At 41.2% G+C, this 22,152-nt stretch overlaps 1 protein-coding gene across 2 annotated transcripts in view; it reads left to right on the top strand.

Annotated features, from left to right (window-relative positions):
• Positions 1–22,152, top strand: part of LOC135106639 (uncharacterized) — a 168,453-nt gene that overhangs the window by 29,179 nt on the left and 117,122 nt on the right. For both annotated transcript variants that reach the window (XR_010271396.1, XM_064015944.1), the window contains exon 4: positions 10,012–10,167. Coding sequence is in view for 1 of the 2 variants with exons in the window: in XM_064015944.1 (XP_063872014.1) it covers positions 10,012–10,167 (156 nt within the window). In the remaining variant the exon portion in view is untranslated. The remainder of the gene's footprint in view (positions 1–10,011; positions 10,168–22,152) is intronic.

Genomic DNA, 22,152 nt, shown 5'->3' on the forward strand with positions numbered 1-22,152 from the left:
TCTCTCCATCATGTATAGCACAAGAACCGGGTGTGTTAAGCCAAGGTTTGGAAGGTTTAGGTCAAGAAAAAGATTGAGGAATATACGCCTTGATGCCAGACACTATCATCTCTCCTATGTGCTTGGCACACAAAGATGGGACTGTGAAACGGAAGCAGCAGTAATTCAAAGGAAAATCATCAAAATATCTCCTCAGGTCCCCCTCAACTAGCAGAGGCAAAACGCCAGAGGCACCTTTGCTTAGGGGAATCCTGGGAAGGGATTGAAGGAATAGAACAAAATACAGATATGAGATTGTGATCGGAGGCGCCCAAGGAAGATAGGGTAACAGCATAAGCAGAAGGATAAGAGGTTAGGAAAAGATCAAGAATGTTGGGTGTGTGTCCAAGATGGTCAGGAATGCAAGTGAGGTGTTGCACCAATCGGTCTGAGTCGTGGAGGATAGCAAAGTTAAAGACTAGTTCACCAGGATGGTCAGTGAAGGGAGAGGAAAGCCAAAGCTGGTGGTGATCATTGAAGTCTCCAAGAATGGAGATCTCCGCAAAAGGGAAGAGAGTCGGAATGTACTCCAATTTGGAAGTCAAGTAGTCAAAGAATTTCTTATGGTCAGAGGAGTTAGGTGAGAGATATACAAAACAGATAGATTGAGAGTTGCTCTGTAGTCGTAACTAGATGGTGGAAAACTTGGAAGATTCAAGAGCATGGGTATGAGAGCAGGTTAAGCCATTGCACACATAGACACAACATCCAGCTTTGGACTGAAAATGAGAATAGGAAAAGTAGGAGGGAACAGAAAAGAGGCTATTGTCAGTTGCCTCAGACACCTGTGTTTTAATGAGGAAAAGAAAATGAGGTTTCGTATAGGAAAGGTGGTGTTCTACAGATTGAAAATTAGATCAAAGACCGCGAATGTTGCAGAAGTTAATGAAGAAAAAGTTAAGGAGGGTGTCAAGATATTTAGGGTCTATACCAGAAGAGCAGTCCGACCTGGGAACATTAAATTTTGTGGTCCTTTCCTCAGATGGGGACTCCCATGGCCTGACCATTTTGAATTGAGCGTTTGAGCGTTGTCATTTTCGGGGATTCCCTGACCTGCGGCTCTGCCATACTTACACTTAGGTGTTTCCTACCTCAAAATTAAATGGTCTTGTATATATATATATATATATATATATATATATATATATATATATATATATATATATATATATATATATATATATATATATATATATATATATATTTTAGGAGAAGAACAGTGACCATTTACCACAGCAGCAATAGAACGGTCAGAAAGGAAACTTGAGATGAAGTTACAGAGAGAAGGATAGAAGCCGTAGGAGGGTAGTTTGGAAATCAAAGCTTTGTGCCAGACTCTTATCAAAAGCTTTTGATATGTCCAAGGCAACAACAAAAGTTTCACCAAAATCTCTAAAAGAGGATGACCAAGACTCAGTAAGGAAAGCCAGAAGATCACCACTGGAGCGGCCTTGACGGAACCCATACTGGCGATCAGACAGAAAGTTGTGAAGTGATAGATGTTTAAGAATCTTCCTGTTGAGAATAGATTTAAAAACTTTAGATAGGCAGGAAATTAAAAGAATAGGACGGTAGTTTGAGGGATTAGAACGGTCACCCTTTTTAGGAACAGGCTGAATGTAGGCAAACTTCCAGCAAGAAGGAAAGGTAGATGTTGACAGACAGAGCTGAAAGAGTTTGACTAGGCAAGGTGCAAGCACGGAGGCACAGTTTCAGAGAACAATAGAAGGGACCCCATCAGGTCCATAAGCCTCCTGAGGGCTTAGGCCAGCGAGGGCATGGAATATATATATATATATATATATATATATATATATATATATATATATATATATATATATATATATATATATATATATATATATATATATATACTGTGATGCTATAAAAATGTAAGTTATTGAAATATTTTTCTTAATGATATTTGCATTGATTTTTTTTTTTTTTTTGCAAACACCACAATACTTGGCGACGTTGCCTCCAAGCGTTGTCACTTTTTCATTGGTGACTGAGTGAGGTCACATGGTCAGACTGACCGTGTTAATCCATAGGTCACTTCCTCTCGCGCTGCCAGCCAAGATGGAATCTTCTTCTCCCGCTTGTTCTCGTCATCTCCACAGCGGAGAAAAAAGAGGTTATTTACTCTGTAAATAAGTATTTTTGGAAGAAAAGGCTAATAGGGGGCCATTACTTGATCCCTCAAGAGCTGTTGCCCAAACAACGAAAGCCACCATAGTGAGCGAGGCAACAGTTAGAAGAATTTGTTCATCTGCCAATGAAGCTCACATAACACAGAGGCCACCAGCACATCCTGTGTTCTCACCGACAAAGAACCTCCCTGCAACCATGGTGGTGTGGAAAAAAAGTCGTAACTAAAAAAAAAAAAAAAAAAAATAACATCATAGTTTAAGGGAAATATCATATCTAAAAAGAAACCTATCACATTTAAACGAAATTCATAATGAGAGAGAGAGAGAGAGAGAGAGAGAGAGAGAGAGAGAGAGAGAGAGAGAGAGAGAGAGAGAGAGAGAGAGAGCAGGTTGACAGGCAGGAGATTTTTCTCAAATTCTAATGATTCATAGGCAAGTATAGATCTTTGATAGAAATAAGCTTGCATGAAATGTAGATTGTATATGCAGAGAGAGAGAGAGAGAGAGAGAGAGAGAGAGAGAGAGAGAGAGAGAGAGAGAGAGAGAGAGAGAGAGAGAGCAGCTTGGCCGACTGAGTAGGCAGGAGTTTAGTTAAGTTTAGATCTCTGATAGAAATAAATTTGCATGAAATGTAGGTTGTTTATGCAGAGAGAGAGAGAGAGAGAGAGAGAGAGAGAGAGAGAGAGAGAGAGAGAGAGAGAGAGAGAGAGAGAGAGAGAGGTGGTATGTGGGGAGCAAGGTTATCAGTGACAAATAGGTTCTACAGTATAATCCGATAATTGGCCTAGTACAAGGTTTGGCAGTGCCATAGGTCGGGGGATCCCCGTAAGTGAGAACACCCAAACGCTCAAATTAAAAAATGGTCAGACCATAGGTTGGTGTAGGAGATGCCATGATAATTTTGAATTTTGAGTGAGGGGTGTGTGTGTAATTAGGTGCTTACAGATTTGAGATTTGTGTGAAGGAATAGAGTTGTTTTTAAAGGGCAACATGTGAATGTCCAATTCTGTTGCGAGAAACAAAGGGAAACGTTCAATAAGGTTACAGCTGGGTTTGAGAATAATAAAACATATCTTAAGGCAAAAATTTTGTGCACTCTTCTATGAGCACCTCCCTCCCTCAACTGGGAAGCTATTTACTGCGCATGCGCATTAACTACTATTCTACCACCTAAATATTGCTTCTCTTTATCATCGCCTCATCCTGAGTACCTCTTGTATAATTCGACGATATTCTTATAGAAATATCATAAAATGTGAGAAGACATATCTGTGTTATTATGACTGATACAGAAAATATACCGCAAACTACGCTTTCAACAAGAGACGCACCACCAAGTAGTGAACCCTCACGGCAGTTGCCAACGCGAGAACTATTGGAAAAAATTACATAAATCAGATCTTCAGAAATGTTGCCGAGAAATGGCACTGACCAAAATAGGGGTGAGGAGCAAACAACTTATTGATATGATCCTCCATAAATCGCAGCCAGCCACAACACCTGATACCGATACCTCCACCCGCTGCTGCCCGTGCACCCCGCTCTGATGCGGTCCTACCGCACCACCCTAACGCTACTCGCCCATCTCACCCGGCCTATACATCCTGGCACTACCCTACCGTCTCATACTAACGTTACACAGCCGATGCATGCTGACATCACCCAACCAACACACCCTGGCATTACCCCTCTGTCTCATGCTGGCGCTACACAGCAGATGCATGCAGACATCACCCAACCAACACACCCTGGCACCACCCCGCCGTTTCATACTGATGAGACTACTGCAATAAGATGCCATCCAACCTCTGCACGCTGACGCCACACAGCCGTTGTTCCCTGGCGCTACACAGTCACTTCACACTAACACCGCTCTTGGAATTTCACAATCAGTCCTTCCACCTGCGCCTGGTGACATATGGCCTGACCCTACAGCAATTACTTACCGGTAACTGACACTATCACCTGCTGGAGACTCGGGGTGAAGGCTACCAGAAGGAAAACGGACAGGAATTCCACCTCCAGGCACTTCTCAGGAACCTCCGCTAACACCGGATCCTCCACAAGAAAATATCACAACTAGTGATGTCTGTGGAGAAAAAAAATGATGAATTAGAATGTGGCATTGAAACAATAATATCGAAATTAGAAACAAAAAAAATTGGAGACTGAAGTGCTGATCTCTGAAATCAGTACTGCTTATACTACAATCGAATCCCTTCAACAATGAATAAGTTTGCTAGAAAAGCAAAATACCTCTACCAGTAATGAACATGTACAAGTTACAGAACCTCCAGCCCCTAGAAAAATATTTGTTATTAAGGGATACCAACGTACGTCGAGTGTTTAGTTTGATTCAACAGAAAATGGTAAAGTGCGAACCATTCCTGGTGCAAACATTGATCTCCTTAAAAATTGGGTGACAAAAACTGAACTGAGTTCCCACTTATTGTGTACTGTGTAGTGGACTGTATGACTTACTTGATGGTGTGTCTTTTAATGCAATTCTAGATAATTTAGGATTCTTAATTAGTGCGCTTCAATTGAAAAAAAAAAAAAAAAAGTGCGCTTCAATTGAAAAAAAAAAAAAAAAAGAAAAAAAAATTATATATATATATATATATATATATATATATATATATATATATATATATATATATATATATATATATATATATATATATATATATATATATATATATATATATATATATATGAAGATCTTCATATGCCATGTTATACAAGTACTAGGTGGAAGAGATCCAGGCAAAAATAGTGGACTTTAACAAACATTTTGTGAAATGGTGTGAAGCAAATGGTGTGGCAGTAATCAATCCAGTCCCTACGTTCAAACTCGGCATGGGGGATCTGGATGATCTGTGTTTTGATATTGAAAAGAAAAATGCTCTCCGCACCTTGAACAGATAAGGAGCAATTGAATTACTGATGAGTATTAATAATCAATGCCATGAATTTAATCTTTGCTCAGACTGGAACATAGTAAAGAGACAAACATCCATACATAAAAGTGTCACTCAGAACATAAATACTCACACAATATAAGCAACTATAATCAACCTTTACCTTAATATGTACACCACATTTCTCCCTCCAGTAGTCATACTGAGTATCCTCATCCCCTCCGCCAGCTATAGTAATGAATCAGCACAACCCCTCCACAACCACTACTCAAAAAGTTATCCCACAACCACTTATCAATGTAGTACCCTCCCATACTCCAATCTCACTCCCTTACACCAAGTTCTTCCACACTACTGCATACTACCCCACACCCCGGCACTACAACACCTTTGTGGCTGAGCAACCGTCAACATACGCCCAACGGCCACCAAGTTACTACTCTTCGAAGTCCCGTATCACCGAATCCAGAACTCATTTACCCATTACAGATAGTGAAGCACACTCTGATAGGACACAATCTAACCACTTCACACACCACGCGTTTTTTTTTTTTTTCTTCACACCAACTAAACTAAATGAACACATTCGAAGAAAAACAGGATGCCATAGCCGTGGCGAATTTAACCATAGGCAGGCAACTTGCAGATATGACCACAAACTTGGATGTGAACCTAGCCACGCCCTGGGACACAAATCTCGATTTTGTAAAAATTACAGTGTATAGGGGTGTGGCGAAAAAGACTCTGTTGATGCAAGTCATATTAAAAAAAGGAATTTATTGTTATTGAACATATCAACGCCCAATCGAATTTTGATGAAATAAAAATTATTTTACTTGAAAGAAATATTGATGTATTATATGAGTGAAACCTGGCTACATCATGCAACTCCTAATGAACATGTAAACATCCCTTATTTTACACTACTGAAAATGTGATGCTGGACGTGGAGGAGGTGTGTGTATATATGTTAATAACCACTTGAAAGCCAGTGTAATAGGTCTATCTCATCCTAAACAACCAGGTGTGGAGGACTTGTGGGTGAGCGTACAGTGTCGTATGTTGCCAGCTATTATATGTATACACAGCGGATGTATATAGCGGATGTATATACAGACACTCCAAAGCCCCAGTGACTCCTTTTAAGTACATTCAGAATGTTTTTAGACAATTATATGTGTGCAAGAAAGAATTTTGTATATTAGGTGATTTTAATGATGACTTGTTTTCTAAGAAAAACACAATGAGACATTATCAAAAATAATAAAGTAACACAACTCACAGACGAACCCACTAGGGTGACACGGACGTCTGCCACACTGCTTGACCTTATTATCACTAACACAGATCATGTTCCTCAGGTTATAGCAGACCATGACTTCATCAGTGTTAAGGTAAATATCAGTAAGCCAAAGCGACAGCCAGATATTAAGACATTTCGATATCTGGGCAGTTACAGCAAGGACTCATTCTGTGATATACTCTTGTCTGAGGTGTACAATTTTAATCTAACACAGATGACGTTAATCTACAAGTAAATAGTTTTAACAATATTTTTATCAACTATCTTGACAAGTGCACGCCTTTAATGACTAAAGAAGTTACTAGATCTGTTACACCTTGGCTTAATGATGATTTACGTCTTGCAATGAAACAATGAAATGACACGCTTAGTAAGCTGAGGAAAGACAGCAATTTAATAATGAAAAGAAAGCAGCAAAGTCTTGCATAGCTGCAAGTAAAAAAGGATATTATATTAGTAAATTCAATGAATCTAAAGGCAATTTAGCAGCTATCTGGAAACTTATCGAAGAATTAGTCCCTAACAAGAAAAGTAATTCTGACGCACATGTATTTGATAATGCTACTGAAGAGACAGAAGAATTTAATAACTTCTCAAATGTAGGAAAAACAACTCATGATTTAACGCAGCAGGTTTTATGGAACAGTCACTCCTCTTACTTACCTTCCTTGGAGGTCTTGACGACTGAGTGTACTAGCAAGAGTGTAAAATTCAGACCGAAACCAGTGGACGCTAGCACTGTGATATTTACGATAAAGTCTCAATAATGCAGGGTCTGTGGGCTCGGACGGAGTTTCACTTAAGTTCATCAAAGACGCTTTATATTTTATTGTTTTTTTATTTTTTTTTATTTAACTCGTATAATCACTACCTCCATCGTTACTTGTGTTTTTCCTCAGGCGTGGAAACATGGATGTACAAGAAAGGTGATTTTAACGATGTAAATAACTATAGACCCATTTCTCTTCTACCTGTACTCTCAAAGATTTTAGAAAAAAAAATGTATATAACCAACTTTCAAACTTCCTAGAAGATGAAAATTCAACATGGCTTCAGGCCAAAGCTTTCTAATGAGTTCTCACTGTGATTATTGACACAGTATTTGACAGTATGGACAATAGGAAAATTTCACTACTAACGTTATGTAATATATCAAGGACATTTGACAGTGTCAGCCATAACATTCTTCTGAGAAAGTCTTCCAGCCTCCATATTGATTCTTTCTGGCTTAACAGCTATCTATCCAACAGAACACAGTCTGTCAAGCTGCAAGGCATTACCTCAGTTAAAACAAAGGCTACAAAATTTTGTTGGCAGAATCGCAGTTAGTGGTTTAAAAAGTAAGATCATGTCTCCCCTGCCCTCAAAGAGTTGGGATGGTTAAAAATCAAACAGAAACACTTCCTGGAGGTTAATATTGCCATGTACAAGACACTGCATAACATGTATCCCGAATGGCTCCACACTCTTTCGTTACAATCCACAACATTTAGCATAACAAGACAACAAAATGACATTATTCCCAGAACAAGAACACATACTATTGCTAAAGCTTTCTGTGTAAATGGTCCGAGGAAATGGAACTCTTCACCTGACAATATATCTTATACAAGCACACTCTCTACTTTTAAATCCAGACTGGTCAGGCATATATTATAGGGCTTATATGATCAGCGGTGCAGCACACATGGAAATTGAAATCTGTTATATTGACAGTAAATTCAAGATGTTTTTACCTCTTTTATTCTGTTTTATTGCATAATTATATTTTTATAGAATTTATGTATTAATGTCATTTATATAAGTTCTACTGAAATTTATTTTACTATAATTTTACAAATTTTATTGTAAACTTCATATTATCTATAATATATTAACATCGTTAGCCTGTTTGAGAGGTAGACATATATCCACTAATGTTCCTTAATGTATGTAATAATCACTACCCAGTGGAAAATAAATGTATTTGAATTTGAATTTGAATTTTGACATGCCCGAACCATCTTAGTTTCGCCTCTCTTGCCTTGTCCCCAAACCGACGTACGAGTACGTGTGTTGTACCTCTGATGTGTTCATTCTTTATTTTGTCTCGCCTCGTCACTTAAAGAGCACACTGCAGTATCTTCAGTTTCTTTACTATCATCATCGCCTTTTGTCTCTTTGTTATTGTTACATTTTCCATAGGCATACAGCTTGGCTGGCATCACTACCATTTTGTACACCTCCTTCGTTCTTGCAGAAATCTTTTTGTCACATCACTACTGTCACCCTTCTTCAGCCATTCCATCCAGCCTGCACACTCTTTTAAAACTCACAAGCACACTCTCCATTTCTCTGTACCGGTCATCTCTGTTGAAATACGGTCTTGGACCTGCTCACTCTCAGTCCCTTCCTATCCAGTGCATATCTTCATCTCTCCAGCTCTGCTTCCACTTCTTCCCTACTCTCGCAACAAATCACTACGTCATCTGCAAACATCATGGTTTGTGGGGATTCCTTTCTGATTTCATCAGTCAGCCTCATCACAACTGTAAACAAGAACAGGCTCAAGGCCGATCCTTGGTGCAGTCCCATTTTCACTCCGAAACTTTCCGTTGTCCCTGCAGCACACTTTACTGCCGATCCTTGGTGCAGTCCCATTTTCACTCTGAAACTTTCCGTTGTCCCTGCAGCACACTTTACTGCCGATCCTTGGTGCAGTCCCATTTTCACTCTGGAACTTTCCGTTGTCCCTGCAGCACACTTTACTGGCATCGTACATGTCCTTCATCACCTTCACATATTTTTCTGGCTCTCTCGATTTTCTCATGCAATATTCATGGAAGCCATGAAAATATACAGTTATTGAAATGTTTAACCTTCGCATCAGTGGGATAGTTTTTTCAATAAAACTAGTACAGATCCAATTAATCATCGTCCTAATTCGTTGCTAGAGGTCTCAGGTCCTCAAATATGGGTCAGTGCTGGGTCAGTGCAATCAGTATCTCGGACACATAACGAAGAATGCCATCTATCTGGGTCAGTGAGGCTAACGCCTTGGGCAAGAAGCGAACAACGCCAGACATACAACTTTAGATCAGTGGGGGTCAGCACCCTCTCACTAATGAAGGAGATATGAATGAACTACACCAGATGCCAGGGGATTTGAGACGATTGGCTCAGTTTTCTAGCCATCAAGATAAAAATAATCTATAGTAAATGTTAAGTATATAAAAATATATTTTGAAATGAAAACTAACATAATTTACATAAAGCGGCGCTTGAAGATAAAATAATAAACTACATACTCGTAGGTAGTAAATAGTTTAACCTAATAAATTGGAGAACCTTCCGCCTCTTTGTTCTACAATTGTACTTCTTCTCTTTATATACTTTCTTTTTCAACTTATGGCTTCTTTTACTCAACCTATTCAATTCAGTTCACCACACCACACAGCTGTCTTTTCCCACCATATCAGACACTAGTCTATTCTTACCCATTCAAAAACCTGTAAATCAATATATCTACTCAAATATCTGATCTATTTACTTTTCGATGTACTAAATGATCAACATAGGCCTATCCATTCATTTGTTCACTTTATTCATATGTTTACAGGTGAACGGACAAGGACACTGGCGCCTTTATACGCACCTACTATTTCCAAGACAGGTGTTGGCTCCCGTGAACAGCTGGCAACTAATTAAGCGGTCTAACAAATTATCTGTCATCTATCCTGATGGTTTCTGTGATCTACAAGGAGCCACGCTAAATGTATGTATGTGTGTGTGTGTGTGTGTGTGTGTGTGTGTGTGTGTGTGTGTGTGATTCACCTATGGTCGTCTGCTGGTCACCCAGCCAGCCGTTCCCCTACAGAAGGAGCTCAGTGCTCATTGTGATCGATCTTTGGGTAGGACAGACCACTGACATACCACACACCGCGACAGCGAGGTCACAACCCCTCGAGTTACATCCCGTACCTACTTGCTGCTAGGTGAACAGGGGCTACATATTAAGAGGTTCGCCCATTTGCCTCGCCGCGCCCGGAATTCGAATTCTTGGTTGTGAGCCGAGCGTACTAACCGCTACACTACGCGGTGTGTGTGTGTGTGTGTGTGTGTGTGTGAGAAAGATAGATTGAGAGAGAGAGAGAGAGAGAGAGAGAGAGAGAGAGAGAGAGAGAGAGAGAGAGAGAGAGAGAGAGAGAGAGAGAGAGAGAGAGAGAGAGAGAGAGAGAGAGAGAGAGAATGTTTTAAATTTTATTTCATACATATTCATCCATTTTCTTGTTTTTTTTTTTTTTTTATCTCATTACCGATAAAATCTTACAATAAATTTCCGTGATAAAGTGATACCCCTAATCCCTAATACCACCAATCTCTTCAGTACATAGATCTCTCCACACACACACACACACACACACACACACACACTTACCTCATAAGCAGAATCCATACTAGCACCATAGAAGGCCTTATTACCCTAAATTACCGCATACTCGATAACTTATACCCACTGAATACTTATGTATTCAGCCAGCTCTCACATACCCTTACACCTTTTTCCACCTTCCTTGCAATGTAACCTAATATCCTTGAAATTCCTATTCCTTGTATGCCTAATGTCTTGCAGTATACTTCCTTTATATCTTATATTTAAGCACTTCTCCCACATCCACATCCTAATACAAGGAGGAGGCAGTAGACTCCCAGTGAGGTCTAAAGCACAAGATCAGAGGGTGCTGTGAACTTATCATTAAACCCAACTGTAACTTCAATGAACGTTTACCTTTGTCTCACAACAGAAGAGGGCAGTCACAGCCTGCCCTCTAAAGACAACTTTCTTCCTTCACACAAAACCACATACATTTAATTACACACACACCTTTCAGTCAAAATTAAAAATTATCATGGCGACTCCTACATCAACCTCGGAGTCTCCATCTGGGCAAGGGACCATAAACTTCTCCAGGTCAGACTGCTCTTCTGGTATTGATCCTAACGATCTTGACACCTCCCTCAACTTTTTCTTCATTAACTTCGTCAACATTCTTCATCTTTCTCTTCATCAACATTTGCTGTTTTGGATCTAATTTTCAATCTGTAGAACACCACCTCTTCTCTACTAAAACTTATCTTCTTTTCCTCACGGAAACACAGGTGTCTGAGACAACTGACATTAGCCCCTTTTCTGTTCACTCCTACTTTCTCTATCCTCATTTTAAATTTAAGGTTTGATGCTGCGTCTATGTGCGCAACGACTTAACCTGCCCTCGTGCCCACGCTCTTGAATCTTCCGAGTTTTCCACCATCTGGCTACGACTGCAGAGCCACTCTCGAACTAAATTTATCTGTGCTGTATAACTTTCACCTAACTCCTCTAACTATAAGAAATTCTTTGACTACTTAATTTCCAAGATGGAGCACATTCTGACTCTTCCGTTTTCCAGAGATCTCCATTCTTGAAGAGAGAGAGAGAGAGAGAGAGAGAGAGAGAGAGAGAGAGAGAGAGAGAGAGAGAGAGAGAGAGAGAGAGAGAGAGAGAGAGAGAGAGAGAGAAATTTCTTCTTACCTTTCAAAAATTTTGTAAGAAGACTGGCTCTGCATTCCTTCTGTTAACTTGGATATCTCGGAGGTGTAATTTGTAACTGCCATTCTCATGTTGTCAATTAGGCGACTGTCAGTTACACGTGACCTATACCTGGATTTAAAAAATTTCATTGTTGAAAATCCCGATTCACATATGTATGTTGACTCAAAGCACAAACATAGTCTCCGATAATTTTCCTTCAGAAGTAGACTAATGTCCAGAATTCTGGGTGATTTGCTTTGCTTCTCGGTTTTTAAGTTACTTTGCAACGTAATAACTTTAATCTCCAGATCAGAGACTTTCAGGTTGAAAAGCAATCCAAGTTGAGATGCAGTGTCGCTAACATCACTGTTGCAAAATGGGTTTGATATAAATATGGCTGCTGGCAGAACATTACTGAAGTGTGCAAATCTTTTCTTGAACTCATCGAAAATGATGTTGAGCTGATTTGTGTATGTATGAACATTGCACTTCAACTTTTTTCTGTGTTGAGTCTTTTTTGTAGCAGATAAGTGTTATAAGAGCCCTTTAGAGATCTCGGACATCCATAGCTTCAGCTTGTTTATGAAGGCATAAACATTAGAAGGCAGTAGACACCTGCCGAAACGATAATTACTCCCAGTGAGGTCTAAAGCACTGTTCTGGGGGTGCTGTGAACTTATCATTAAACCCAGCTGTGACCTCACTGAACGTTTCCCTTTGTGTGTCACAACACAAGGGGGCAGTCATAGCCTGCCCTCTAAAGACAACTCTCTTCCTCCACACAAAACTACAAGCACCTAATAACACACACACCCTTCACTCAAAAATTTTAAAATCATCATGGCGACTCCTACACCAGCCTCAGAGTCCCCATCTGGGGAGGGGACCATAAATGTCCCCAGGTCGGACTGCCTTCCTGTCGACGACCCTAAGTGTCTTGACACCCCCCTCAACTTTTTCTTCATTAACTTCTGCAACATTCGCGGTCTAAGATCTAATTTTCAATCTGTAGAACACCACCTCTCCTCTTCTAAACCTCATCTTTTCCTCACAAACTCAGGTATCTGAGGCAAATGACAGTAGCCACTTTTCTGTTCCCTCCTACTTTCTCTATCCTCATTTTCGATCCAAAGCTGGATGCTGCGTTTATGTGCGCAATGACTTAACCTGCTCCTGTGCCCACGCTCTTGAATCTTCCGAGTTTTCCACCATCTGGCTACGACTACAGGGTAACTCTCATACTAAATTTATCTGTGCTGTATACCTCTCACCTAACTCCTCTGACTATAAGAAATTCTTTGACTACTTACCTTCCAAAGTGGAGCACATTCTGACCCTCTTCCTTTTTGTAGAGATCTCCATTCTTGGAGACTTCAATGTTCACCACCAGCTTTGGCTTTCCTCTCCCTTCACTGACCATCCTGGTGAACTAGCCTACAACTTTGCTATCCTCCACGACCTAGAGCAATTGGTGCAACACCCTACACGTATTCCTGACCGTCTTGGAGATACACCCAACATTCTTGACCTTTTCCTGACCTCTAATCCTTCTGCTAATGCTGCCACCCTTTCTTCTCTGTTGGGCTCCTCCAATCACAATCTCATATCTTTATCTTGTCCTATCGCTCCAATCCCTCCTCAGGATCCCCCCTAACCGAAGGTGCCTCAGGCGTTTTGCCTCTGCTAGTTGGGAGGAATTGAGGAGGTATTTTGCTGATTTTCCTTGGAATGACTACTGCTTCCGTGTCAGAGACCCGTCTTTGTGTGCTGAGCGCATGACAGAGGTGATAGTGTCTGGCATGGAGGCATACATTCTTCACTCTTTTTCTCGTCCTAAATCTTCTAAACCCTGGTTTAACACAGCTTGTTCTCGTGCTATACATGATAGAGAGGTGGCCCACAAAAGGTACTTAAGCCTTCCATCACCAGAATCTCATGCACTTTATATTTCTGCCTGGAACCATGCCAAGTCTGTTCTCCAACTAGCCAAAAACTCCTTCATTAACAGAAAATGTCAAAACCTTTCAAGATCTAACTCCCCTCGTGACTTCTGGCATCTAGCCAAAAATATCTCCAATAACTTTGCTTCTTCTTCTTTCCCTCCTCTCTTTCAACCAGATGGCACCACTGCTATCACATCTATTTCTAAGCTGAACTCTTCGCTCAACCCTTTGCTAAAAACTCTACCTTGGACGATTCTGGGCTTGTTCCTCCCTCTCCTCCACCCTCTGACTACTTCATGCCATCTATTAAAATTCTTCGCAATGATATTTTCCATGCCCTCGCTGGCCTAAACCCTCGGAAGGCTTATGGACCTGATGAACAAGCTCCCTCCTAATGTTCTCCGAAACTGTGCCTCCGTGCTTGCACCTTGCCTAGTTAAACTCTTTCAGCTCTGTCTGTCAACATCTACCTTTCCTTCTTGCTGGAAGTTTGCCTACATTCAACCTGTTCCTAAAAAGGGTGACCTTTCTAATCCCTCAAGCTACCGTCCTATTGCTTTAATTTCCTGCCTATCTAAAGTTTTTTAATCTATCCTCAAACGGAAGATTCTTAAACATCTATCACTTAACAACCTTCTATATGATTGCCAGTATGGGTTCCGTCAAGGCCGCTCTACTGGTGATCTTCTGGCTTTCCTTACTGAGTCTTGGTCATCCTCTTTTAGAGATTTTGGTGAAACTTTTGCTCTTGCCTTGGACATATGAAAAGCTTTTGATAGAGTCTGGCACAAAGCTTTGATTTCCGAACTACCCTCCTACAGTTTCTATCCTTCTCTTTATAACTTCATCTCAAGTTTCCTTTCTGACCGTTCTATTGCTGCTGTGGTAGACGATCACTGTTCTTCACCTAAATCTATTAACAGTGGAGTTCCTCAGGGTTCTGTCCTGTCACCCAATCTCTTCTTAGGGTTCTGTCCTGTCACCCAATCTCTTCTTATTATTCATTAATGATCTTCTTAAGCAAACTTCTTGTCCTATCCATGCCTACGCTGATGATACCACCCTGCACTTTTCCACGTCTTTTCATAGACGTCCAACCCTTCAGGAGGTAAACATTTCACGCAGGGAAGCCACAGAACGCTTGACTTCTGATCTTTCTAAAATTTCTGATTGGGGCAGAGCAAACTTGGTATTGTTCAATGCCTCAAAAACTCAATTCCTCCATCCATCAACTTGACACAACCTTCCAGACAACTATCCCCTCTTCTTCAACGACACTCAACTGTCCCCCTCTTCTACACTGAACATCCTCGGTCTGTCCTTTACTTATAATCTGAACTGGAAACTTCACATCTCATCTCTAGCTAAAACAGCTTCTATGAAGTTAGACGTTCTGAGACGTCTCCGCCAGTTTTTCTCACCCCCCCAGCTGCTAACTCTGTACAAGGGCCTTATCCGTCCATGTATGTAGTATGCTTCACATGTCTGGGGGGGGTTCACTCATACTGCTCTTCTAGACAGGGTGGAATCAAAAGCTTTTCGTCTCATCAACTTCTCTCCTCTAACCGACTGTCTTCCTCTCTCTCACCGCCGCAATGTTGCATATCTAGCTGTCTTCTACCGCTATTTTCTTGCTAACTGCTCTTCTGATCTTGCTAACTGCATGCCTCCCCTCCTCCCGCGGCCTCGCTGCACAAGACTTTCTTCTTTCTCTCACCCCTATTCTGTCCACCTCTCTAATGCAAGAGTTAACCAGTATTCTCAATCATTCATCCCTTTCTCTGGTAAACTCTGGAACTTCCTGCCTGCTTCTGTATTTCCACCTTCCTATGACTTTAATTCCTTCAAGAGGGAGGTTTCAAGACACTTATTCATAAACTTTTGACCACTGCTTTGACCCTTTTATGGGACTGGCATTTCAGTGGGCATATTTTTATTTATTGGATTTTTGTTGCCCTTGGCCAGTGTCCTTCCTACATAAAAAACAAAAAAAAAAAAATATGATCGGTTGCTGTCTGAATCTAAGAGGGCCCCAGTAATCAACCCTGTCTGTCCCCTTGAGGGTTTTCTTACATTAACCTTCATTATAGGTAAGACGCCTTTCTTGCGGCTTGATTGTGAGGCGGAACTGTCGTTCCCACTCCATTGATCATTGCTGGTGGGGCTTGTCTCAGCTCCTCTCATCCACCTATGTGGGTTTCCCTCTGCTATCATCGTCACAGTCTATTTGTCTCTTGCTTCCCCTTCTTCCTTCACTCCTCTGCTATTTGACCGTGTGATGGTTGGGCTGACACTGCTTCTTTGTCATTTGTTGCTATGCGGTTTGGTCTCTTGGCGATAATCTGATTGGTCACTGGCCCCTTTTAACCCCTTTTCGTTATTTCCAGAGGCGTTTGGTAATGCTTCATCTTCCGTTGGCTTCTTGGGGCCCAATGGGTTCTTCATAGGGAAATGTAGAAGGTCCGAGTGATAGTGATGCCACAGGGCTTGTGGCATCTGCATTCTGCCATCTGGTGTCCTTTACCCAGACATGTGTAACATCGTTTCTCATTTTTCACTAGTAGTGTTCTAGCCTGTACAGACATGTCACTGAAAACAGGGCAACTCTGGAGAGAGTGACTTCCCTGGCACACCGTACATAGTTGATCTCATCTACCATGATTTTTCTCCTCTGACGTCACCAGCCCCACTGGTCTCTTCCATGAAGGTGGGGAAGCTCCTACAGATCTACTTTGTCATATGCTCGGATGTTGTTGGGTCCTAGCCAGTCATGCCCATTTTGCTCGATCTAACGTTTCTCCGAGAAATACTTGAAGCCACTTGATGCATGGGAACTCACCATCATGGCTTTTCCGATATTCAAAGAGGCTAGTTTCGTAACATTCTTGCAATCTTCCTCTAAACCGCTCAGCTATCAATTTCACCGACCCTTGTGTGTCTGTTTCCCTTACGTATCCCAGGTCTCGTAAGTTCGTTACACAATTTACAAAATCGTGTACTAGGTCTTTCAGGCCTTGTATATCATTCTAACTTACAGTTGCTCCATGACAAACTTTGTTGACTGGTTCACTAACGTATGTCTGTCTCTGTACTCCTCGTCCAAGGTGGCGAATGCTTGCTCATATCCCAATTTTGGATCTTTAATTCGTATTCTTCCTTGCAATGCCGCCATTATGGATCCAGCGTAAGCTAATAAGAGCATTTTGTTGAACTTCGTTCTGTACAGGATGTTCGTTGCCTCCACGTGGTCCATGAAGGTTTGTTGAAATTCCCAATAGTCCCCACAAGAACCTCCACTAAATGTAGGTGGTGGCATGTAAGCAAATCTCATGGCGTCCATCATTTCTTTCATGCCTGGAACCAACGCCTCACCCTCAGACTGTCTTCCGTCTTCTCACTTTAATGCTTCCACTGCGGGGCCACCCCCTTGTTGGGCGTCATACCCTACCTCCTCTCTCTGTATCACATCCACTGACTGGCCACTCTCTTGTTGGGTGTTGCATTCCGTCTTTTGTTGTATCAGGAAAGGGGCGTCATGTGTCATGTTGATTTTCTTCCCTGCATTCTTCCCTTTGCCTCTCTGATTAGGGTGAATTTCCTTCCCCTGGTAACATATCTGAGCGCGTTCCCGGCTGGCACTAGGCAAGTAAATCTCTTTCTTTCTGTGCTCTCTTTTTCCCCTGATGGAGTCAATCTTCCTCCCCCTGGTTTCGTACTGGGGTCTGTTCTTGGATGGCTTCACAAGGACGAGGTTCAGATGCAGTTTAACGATGTCAGTTGATCTTCCTCAGCAGTTGGCAATGCAGCGCCACGCTCCATTGCTCTTGGGAATTTTTTCAGTTCTTCTTGCATTGTCTCCATCACTTGCTTGGGTGCGTTCTTCCATGACTACTTGCGTCTGTTGCTGTATCATATTTTTCATCTCCCTTATTTGTGTGGACGTTTGTGGATACTTCTTCACTTCAAGTATACTGTCATCCAGGTGAGCCTCATTCACTGACTCTTCGTTTCGCGGTGAACTCGGCCCTCCATCCATCGTGACTGGGAACTGGGAGTAGATACTTCTTTAAAGGGGTGTTAGCTGAGGGGTTGGTAATTGAGTCTGCAGGACTGGTGTTACAGAAGGGCTGCCTGTGAGGGAATGACGCGCGGAGAGGCAGGTGGTCGTCTCAGCGGGGGTCCCTATTTTGACCAAATATTCACTCCTTTATAACCACACAGGAATTCTCTAGACAGAAGTAAAAAAAAAAGGAAGATTTTGGAGGATATATATATATATATATATATATATATATATATATATATATATATATATATATATATATATATATATATATATATATATATATATATATATATATATATACGTAACACAGTGGACGTGGCTGCATACTTTCCTCAGTTACTGCCAGTCTTGTAGCAAAACACGAGATGACAGTGAAGGGGCGAGAAGGGCAGAAACCATACCAGCTGCAGTGTAGATTAGGCGGCGATGGAGGACAGACAGCACCAGTGGCCAACGGTAGAAGTGAGCTAACAGCAGTGGTAGACAGGCTGCGTCAATGGCCAACCGTAGAGGCAGGCTGACAACAGTGGTAGACAGGCCGCGTCAGTCCAGTCCGACAGCTAGGAGTCTCACAATGTGCGTCGATAGGTGCGTTACAGACGTGGCTCAGGGGCCAGTAATGACCAGCGTAGCAGAGGGGATGAAGAAGAGGCATTTGGAGGACGGCAGGTGGAGAGAGGTGAAGGCGCTCTCAAATCCCTGAGTGTTCTCCTCCAGCACTGCAGCACGCCCACACCGTCGACTCGGCCCAGAGTCGAAGCAAGATGGTGAAGCAGGGTGTGATACCTGAAACAAAACCCCAAGCCACGAAAAGTTACAATGTTCATAATCCCGAAACCCCAAACAAAATAACAAGATCCCAACATAGAGATTAATTAATCTATTCCTTTACACTGCCAGAAAGGCTGATATCACTGAAGGACTGACTGAAGGACTAATGTCCCTTAAGGACTCATTGAAGGACTCATTGAAGGACTAGTGCCCCTTAAGGACTCACTGAAGGACGCACTGAAGGACTAGTGTCCTTTAAGGACTCACTGAAGGACTCACTGAAGGACTGGTATCCCTTAAGGACTCACTGAATGACTCATTGAAGGACTAGTGTCCCTTAAGGACTCACTTAAGGACTCACTGAAGGACTCACTGAAGGACTTGTGTCCTTGAGACTCACTGAAGGACTAGTGTCCCTTAAGGACTAACTGGAAAACTCACTGAAGTACTAGTGTCCCTTAAGGATTCACTGAAGGACTAATGTCTGTTAAGGACTTACTGAAGGACTCACTGAAGGACTAGTGTCCCTTAAGGACTCACTGAAAGACTCACTGAAGGACTGATATCACTGCTTCTGCCATCACGTCAGATTCCTTGTTTGTTGTTCACCATCTGATGTACATTCATCACACTGTGTGTGGTGTTCACCATACTTACTTACACACACTGCTTCTACTGTAGCCGCACCGGCTGGGCATCAATTGGCTCTCAGGTGATCTGTTTTACTGATCACACCCATCATTGTAGGGTCGAGGAAAGGCAGTTCTCTCTCTGACGTTTATTGATGAGGTAGGCATGACCGTAAGAACTGCGAACAAGTTCTCGGTCTCAATTCCTTACAAAATAACATTATACACTGATATTAAACACTTTCATCATATTAAAATATTCATTAACAATATATGCAATTGACTTGGCACTATGACAATCAGTTTTTACTACAAAATTAAAGTATTTACCTCGGTCACCATCCTGCCCGTCTTTGTCTGAGCGCGACTTGGCCGTGAGTGATGCCCGCAGGCGACTAGCAGGTTAACCCCACACTACCAACAAGTGAGCATCGGCTTCGGTGCTTAATATAGCATTAAATACTGATACTCACACATATTACACGTTTTCATGCAAATAGAAAACTATTGAACATTTCACTTATAAATGCCGAGGAATAATCACATGAGGTACATACGCTTTACATACAGTAACATGGCTCCCCTAAATTGTGTAACAATTTACCTTAAATTAAAATTAGTATGTACCTTAAAACTAGGATTAGCACATAATATGTTTTGTTACACTGGCTCCTTGGCGGGGATGCTCCGGTCTATTATTATGCATTACCTTCTAACAGCAATACTAGACTATGTATTGGCCTCTCTATGATGGTCCTGTTTGCCTTTATGTGTCTTCCCTGGTTGTCGAGATTACAGTCTGAAACCAGGACCTTAACCTTTCTTACTAGGCCATCATGATCAGGAGATACTTTATCCATTTAGGTTTGACATAATCTGGCACCTCATTATCCCTTTCAACTGCATTCTTACATAATTCTTGTAAAATTTGCTTTCCAGTCAGTATGAGAGGTGACACTAGACCTAATGGATCATATATAGAGCTCACTGTTGACAGAATGCCTCTCCTGGTGAGTGGCTTGTCTTTCAGCTTTATTCTAAATTGAAATATGTCAGATTCTATGCACCATTCAACTCCCAAAGTTCTTTCTATAGGCAGTGTGTCTTCATTCTTACTAAAATCCAAACTTTTAATTTCATCTGCTCTCTCATGAGGAGAAATTGCAGCTAATACAGCTTTGTTGTTTGACAAGAACTTATGAAGGTTAAAACCTCCCTTGTAACATAATTCTTTGCTCTGCTGAATAAGAGTGACAGCTTCATCCATTGTAGCTACTGACTTCAAACCATCATCAACATAAAAGTTGTTTCTTACAAACTTGGCTGCATCAGATCCACACCCATAGTCATCTGCAGCTTTCTTAAGAGCAAAGTTGGCTACACTTGGAGATGAAGTAGCTCCAAACAGGTGAGCTGTCATCCTGTATTCAGCTATCTCATTATTAAGGTCACCATTTTCCCACCAAAGGAATTTTAACCTGTCTATGTGTTCTGGGTTGACCTTCACTTGATGGTACATTGCTTCTATATCACATACAAGTGCAATCCTTTCTTGCCTAAACCTACACAACACTCCAATAAGTTTGTTGGTAAGGTCTGGGCCTTGTAACAGGTGACTGTTTAATGATTGGTTCCTGTAGTTTGCACTACAGTCAAAGACAACTCTCAACTTCTTTGGCTTTCTTGGATGATAGACTCCATGATGTGGAATGTACCAGACCTTACCATCATTCCTAACTAAATCCTTTGTCGGTACAACCTCTGCATAACCCTTTGTAATCATATCATCCATGAACACCTTGTAATCACCTTTGTGTTGATTATCCTTCTCAAGTTTAGCTCTTAACTTCTTGAGTCTCTGCTCTGCTAATAGTTTATTGTTTGGAAGCTTGACGTTATCATCTTTAAGAGGAAGGGGCAACTCATAATGGCCATCCTTCAGGTGATGTACTCCTTCTTTCATCTTACTCATAAACCTTTTATCTTCATATGATAATGGAGTGTCAGCTGACTTTCTATCACTGAAGTCAAGTTCAAACATATCTCTCACTTGAGAAGGATTAATCATCTCTTTGGTTTTAGTAGGAACCACTAAGAAATTAACCCTCTTTTCTTCATTGATTTCTACTTCTTGTGTCACTGTTCTGTAGACTACCACTGTATCCTCCAATGGACTTGAATGGGGTGAGATTTTACCTTGAATGGGGTGAGATTTATTACCTGAGGTTCACTAAATATTTGTCCATGTACTTCATTTGTCATCAATTCATTATCTCTATTGCAAGAAGAAGGTTTCTGTGGGTCATGGAATGTAACATATTTGTGAGGCATGGCATTGTCACTTTGTTGATTTGCAATTGCTTGTGCTTTCATTTCATTTTGTGACTCTATGTATTGTTGAAGATAACTTTGCTTCTCTACACTTTCATCATTACCTGGAAGCATTTTTACTTCTTCTTCAACTAAGCTAAGAGCATTAAGTTCTGCACTAGCAACTGCTAAATCTCTTTCTTTCTTTTTCTTTGAGAACATTGCTTCTGCCTCTGCTTTTGTCTTAGCTAACATAACTTCTGCCTCTGCTAAACTATCATGATATTCCATTTCCTTTCTAAGTCTGGCTACCTTTGCTGCTGCTTCTTGCTTTCTCTGTGCTGCTGATGAATGTGATGAAGTAGATGAGACTCTAGAATGCCTAGACCGTTTGCTAGAACAAACTGATCCTCTGTCATTCTTTAACTCCTTTCTTTTACATTCTATACTTTCTATATTTCATGGTGAG

This window comes from Scylla paramamosain, chromosome 2 (genome assembly GCF_035594125.1).
Source record: "Scylla paramamosain isolate STU-SP2022 chromosome 2, ASM3559412v1, whole genome shotgun sequence".
NCBI classification, from domain to species: domain Eukaryota; kingdom Metazoa; phylum Arthropoda; class Malacostraca; order Decapoda; family Portunidae; genus Scylla; species Scylla paramamosain.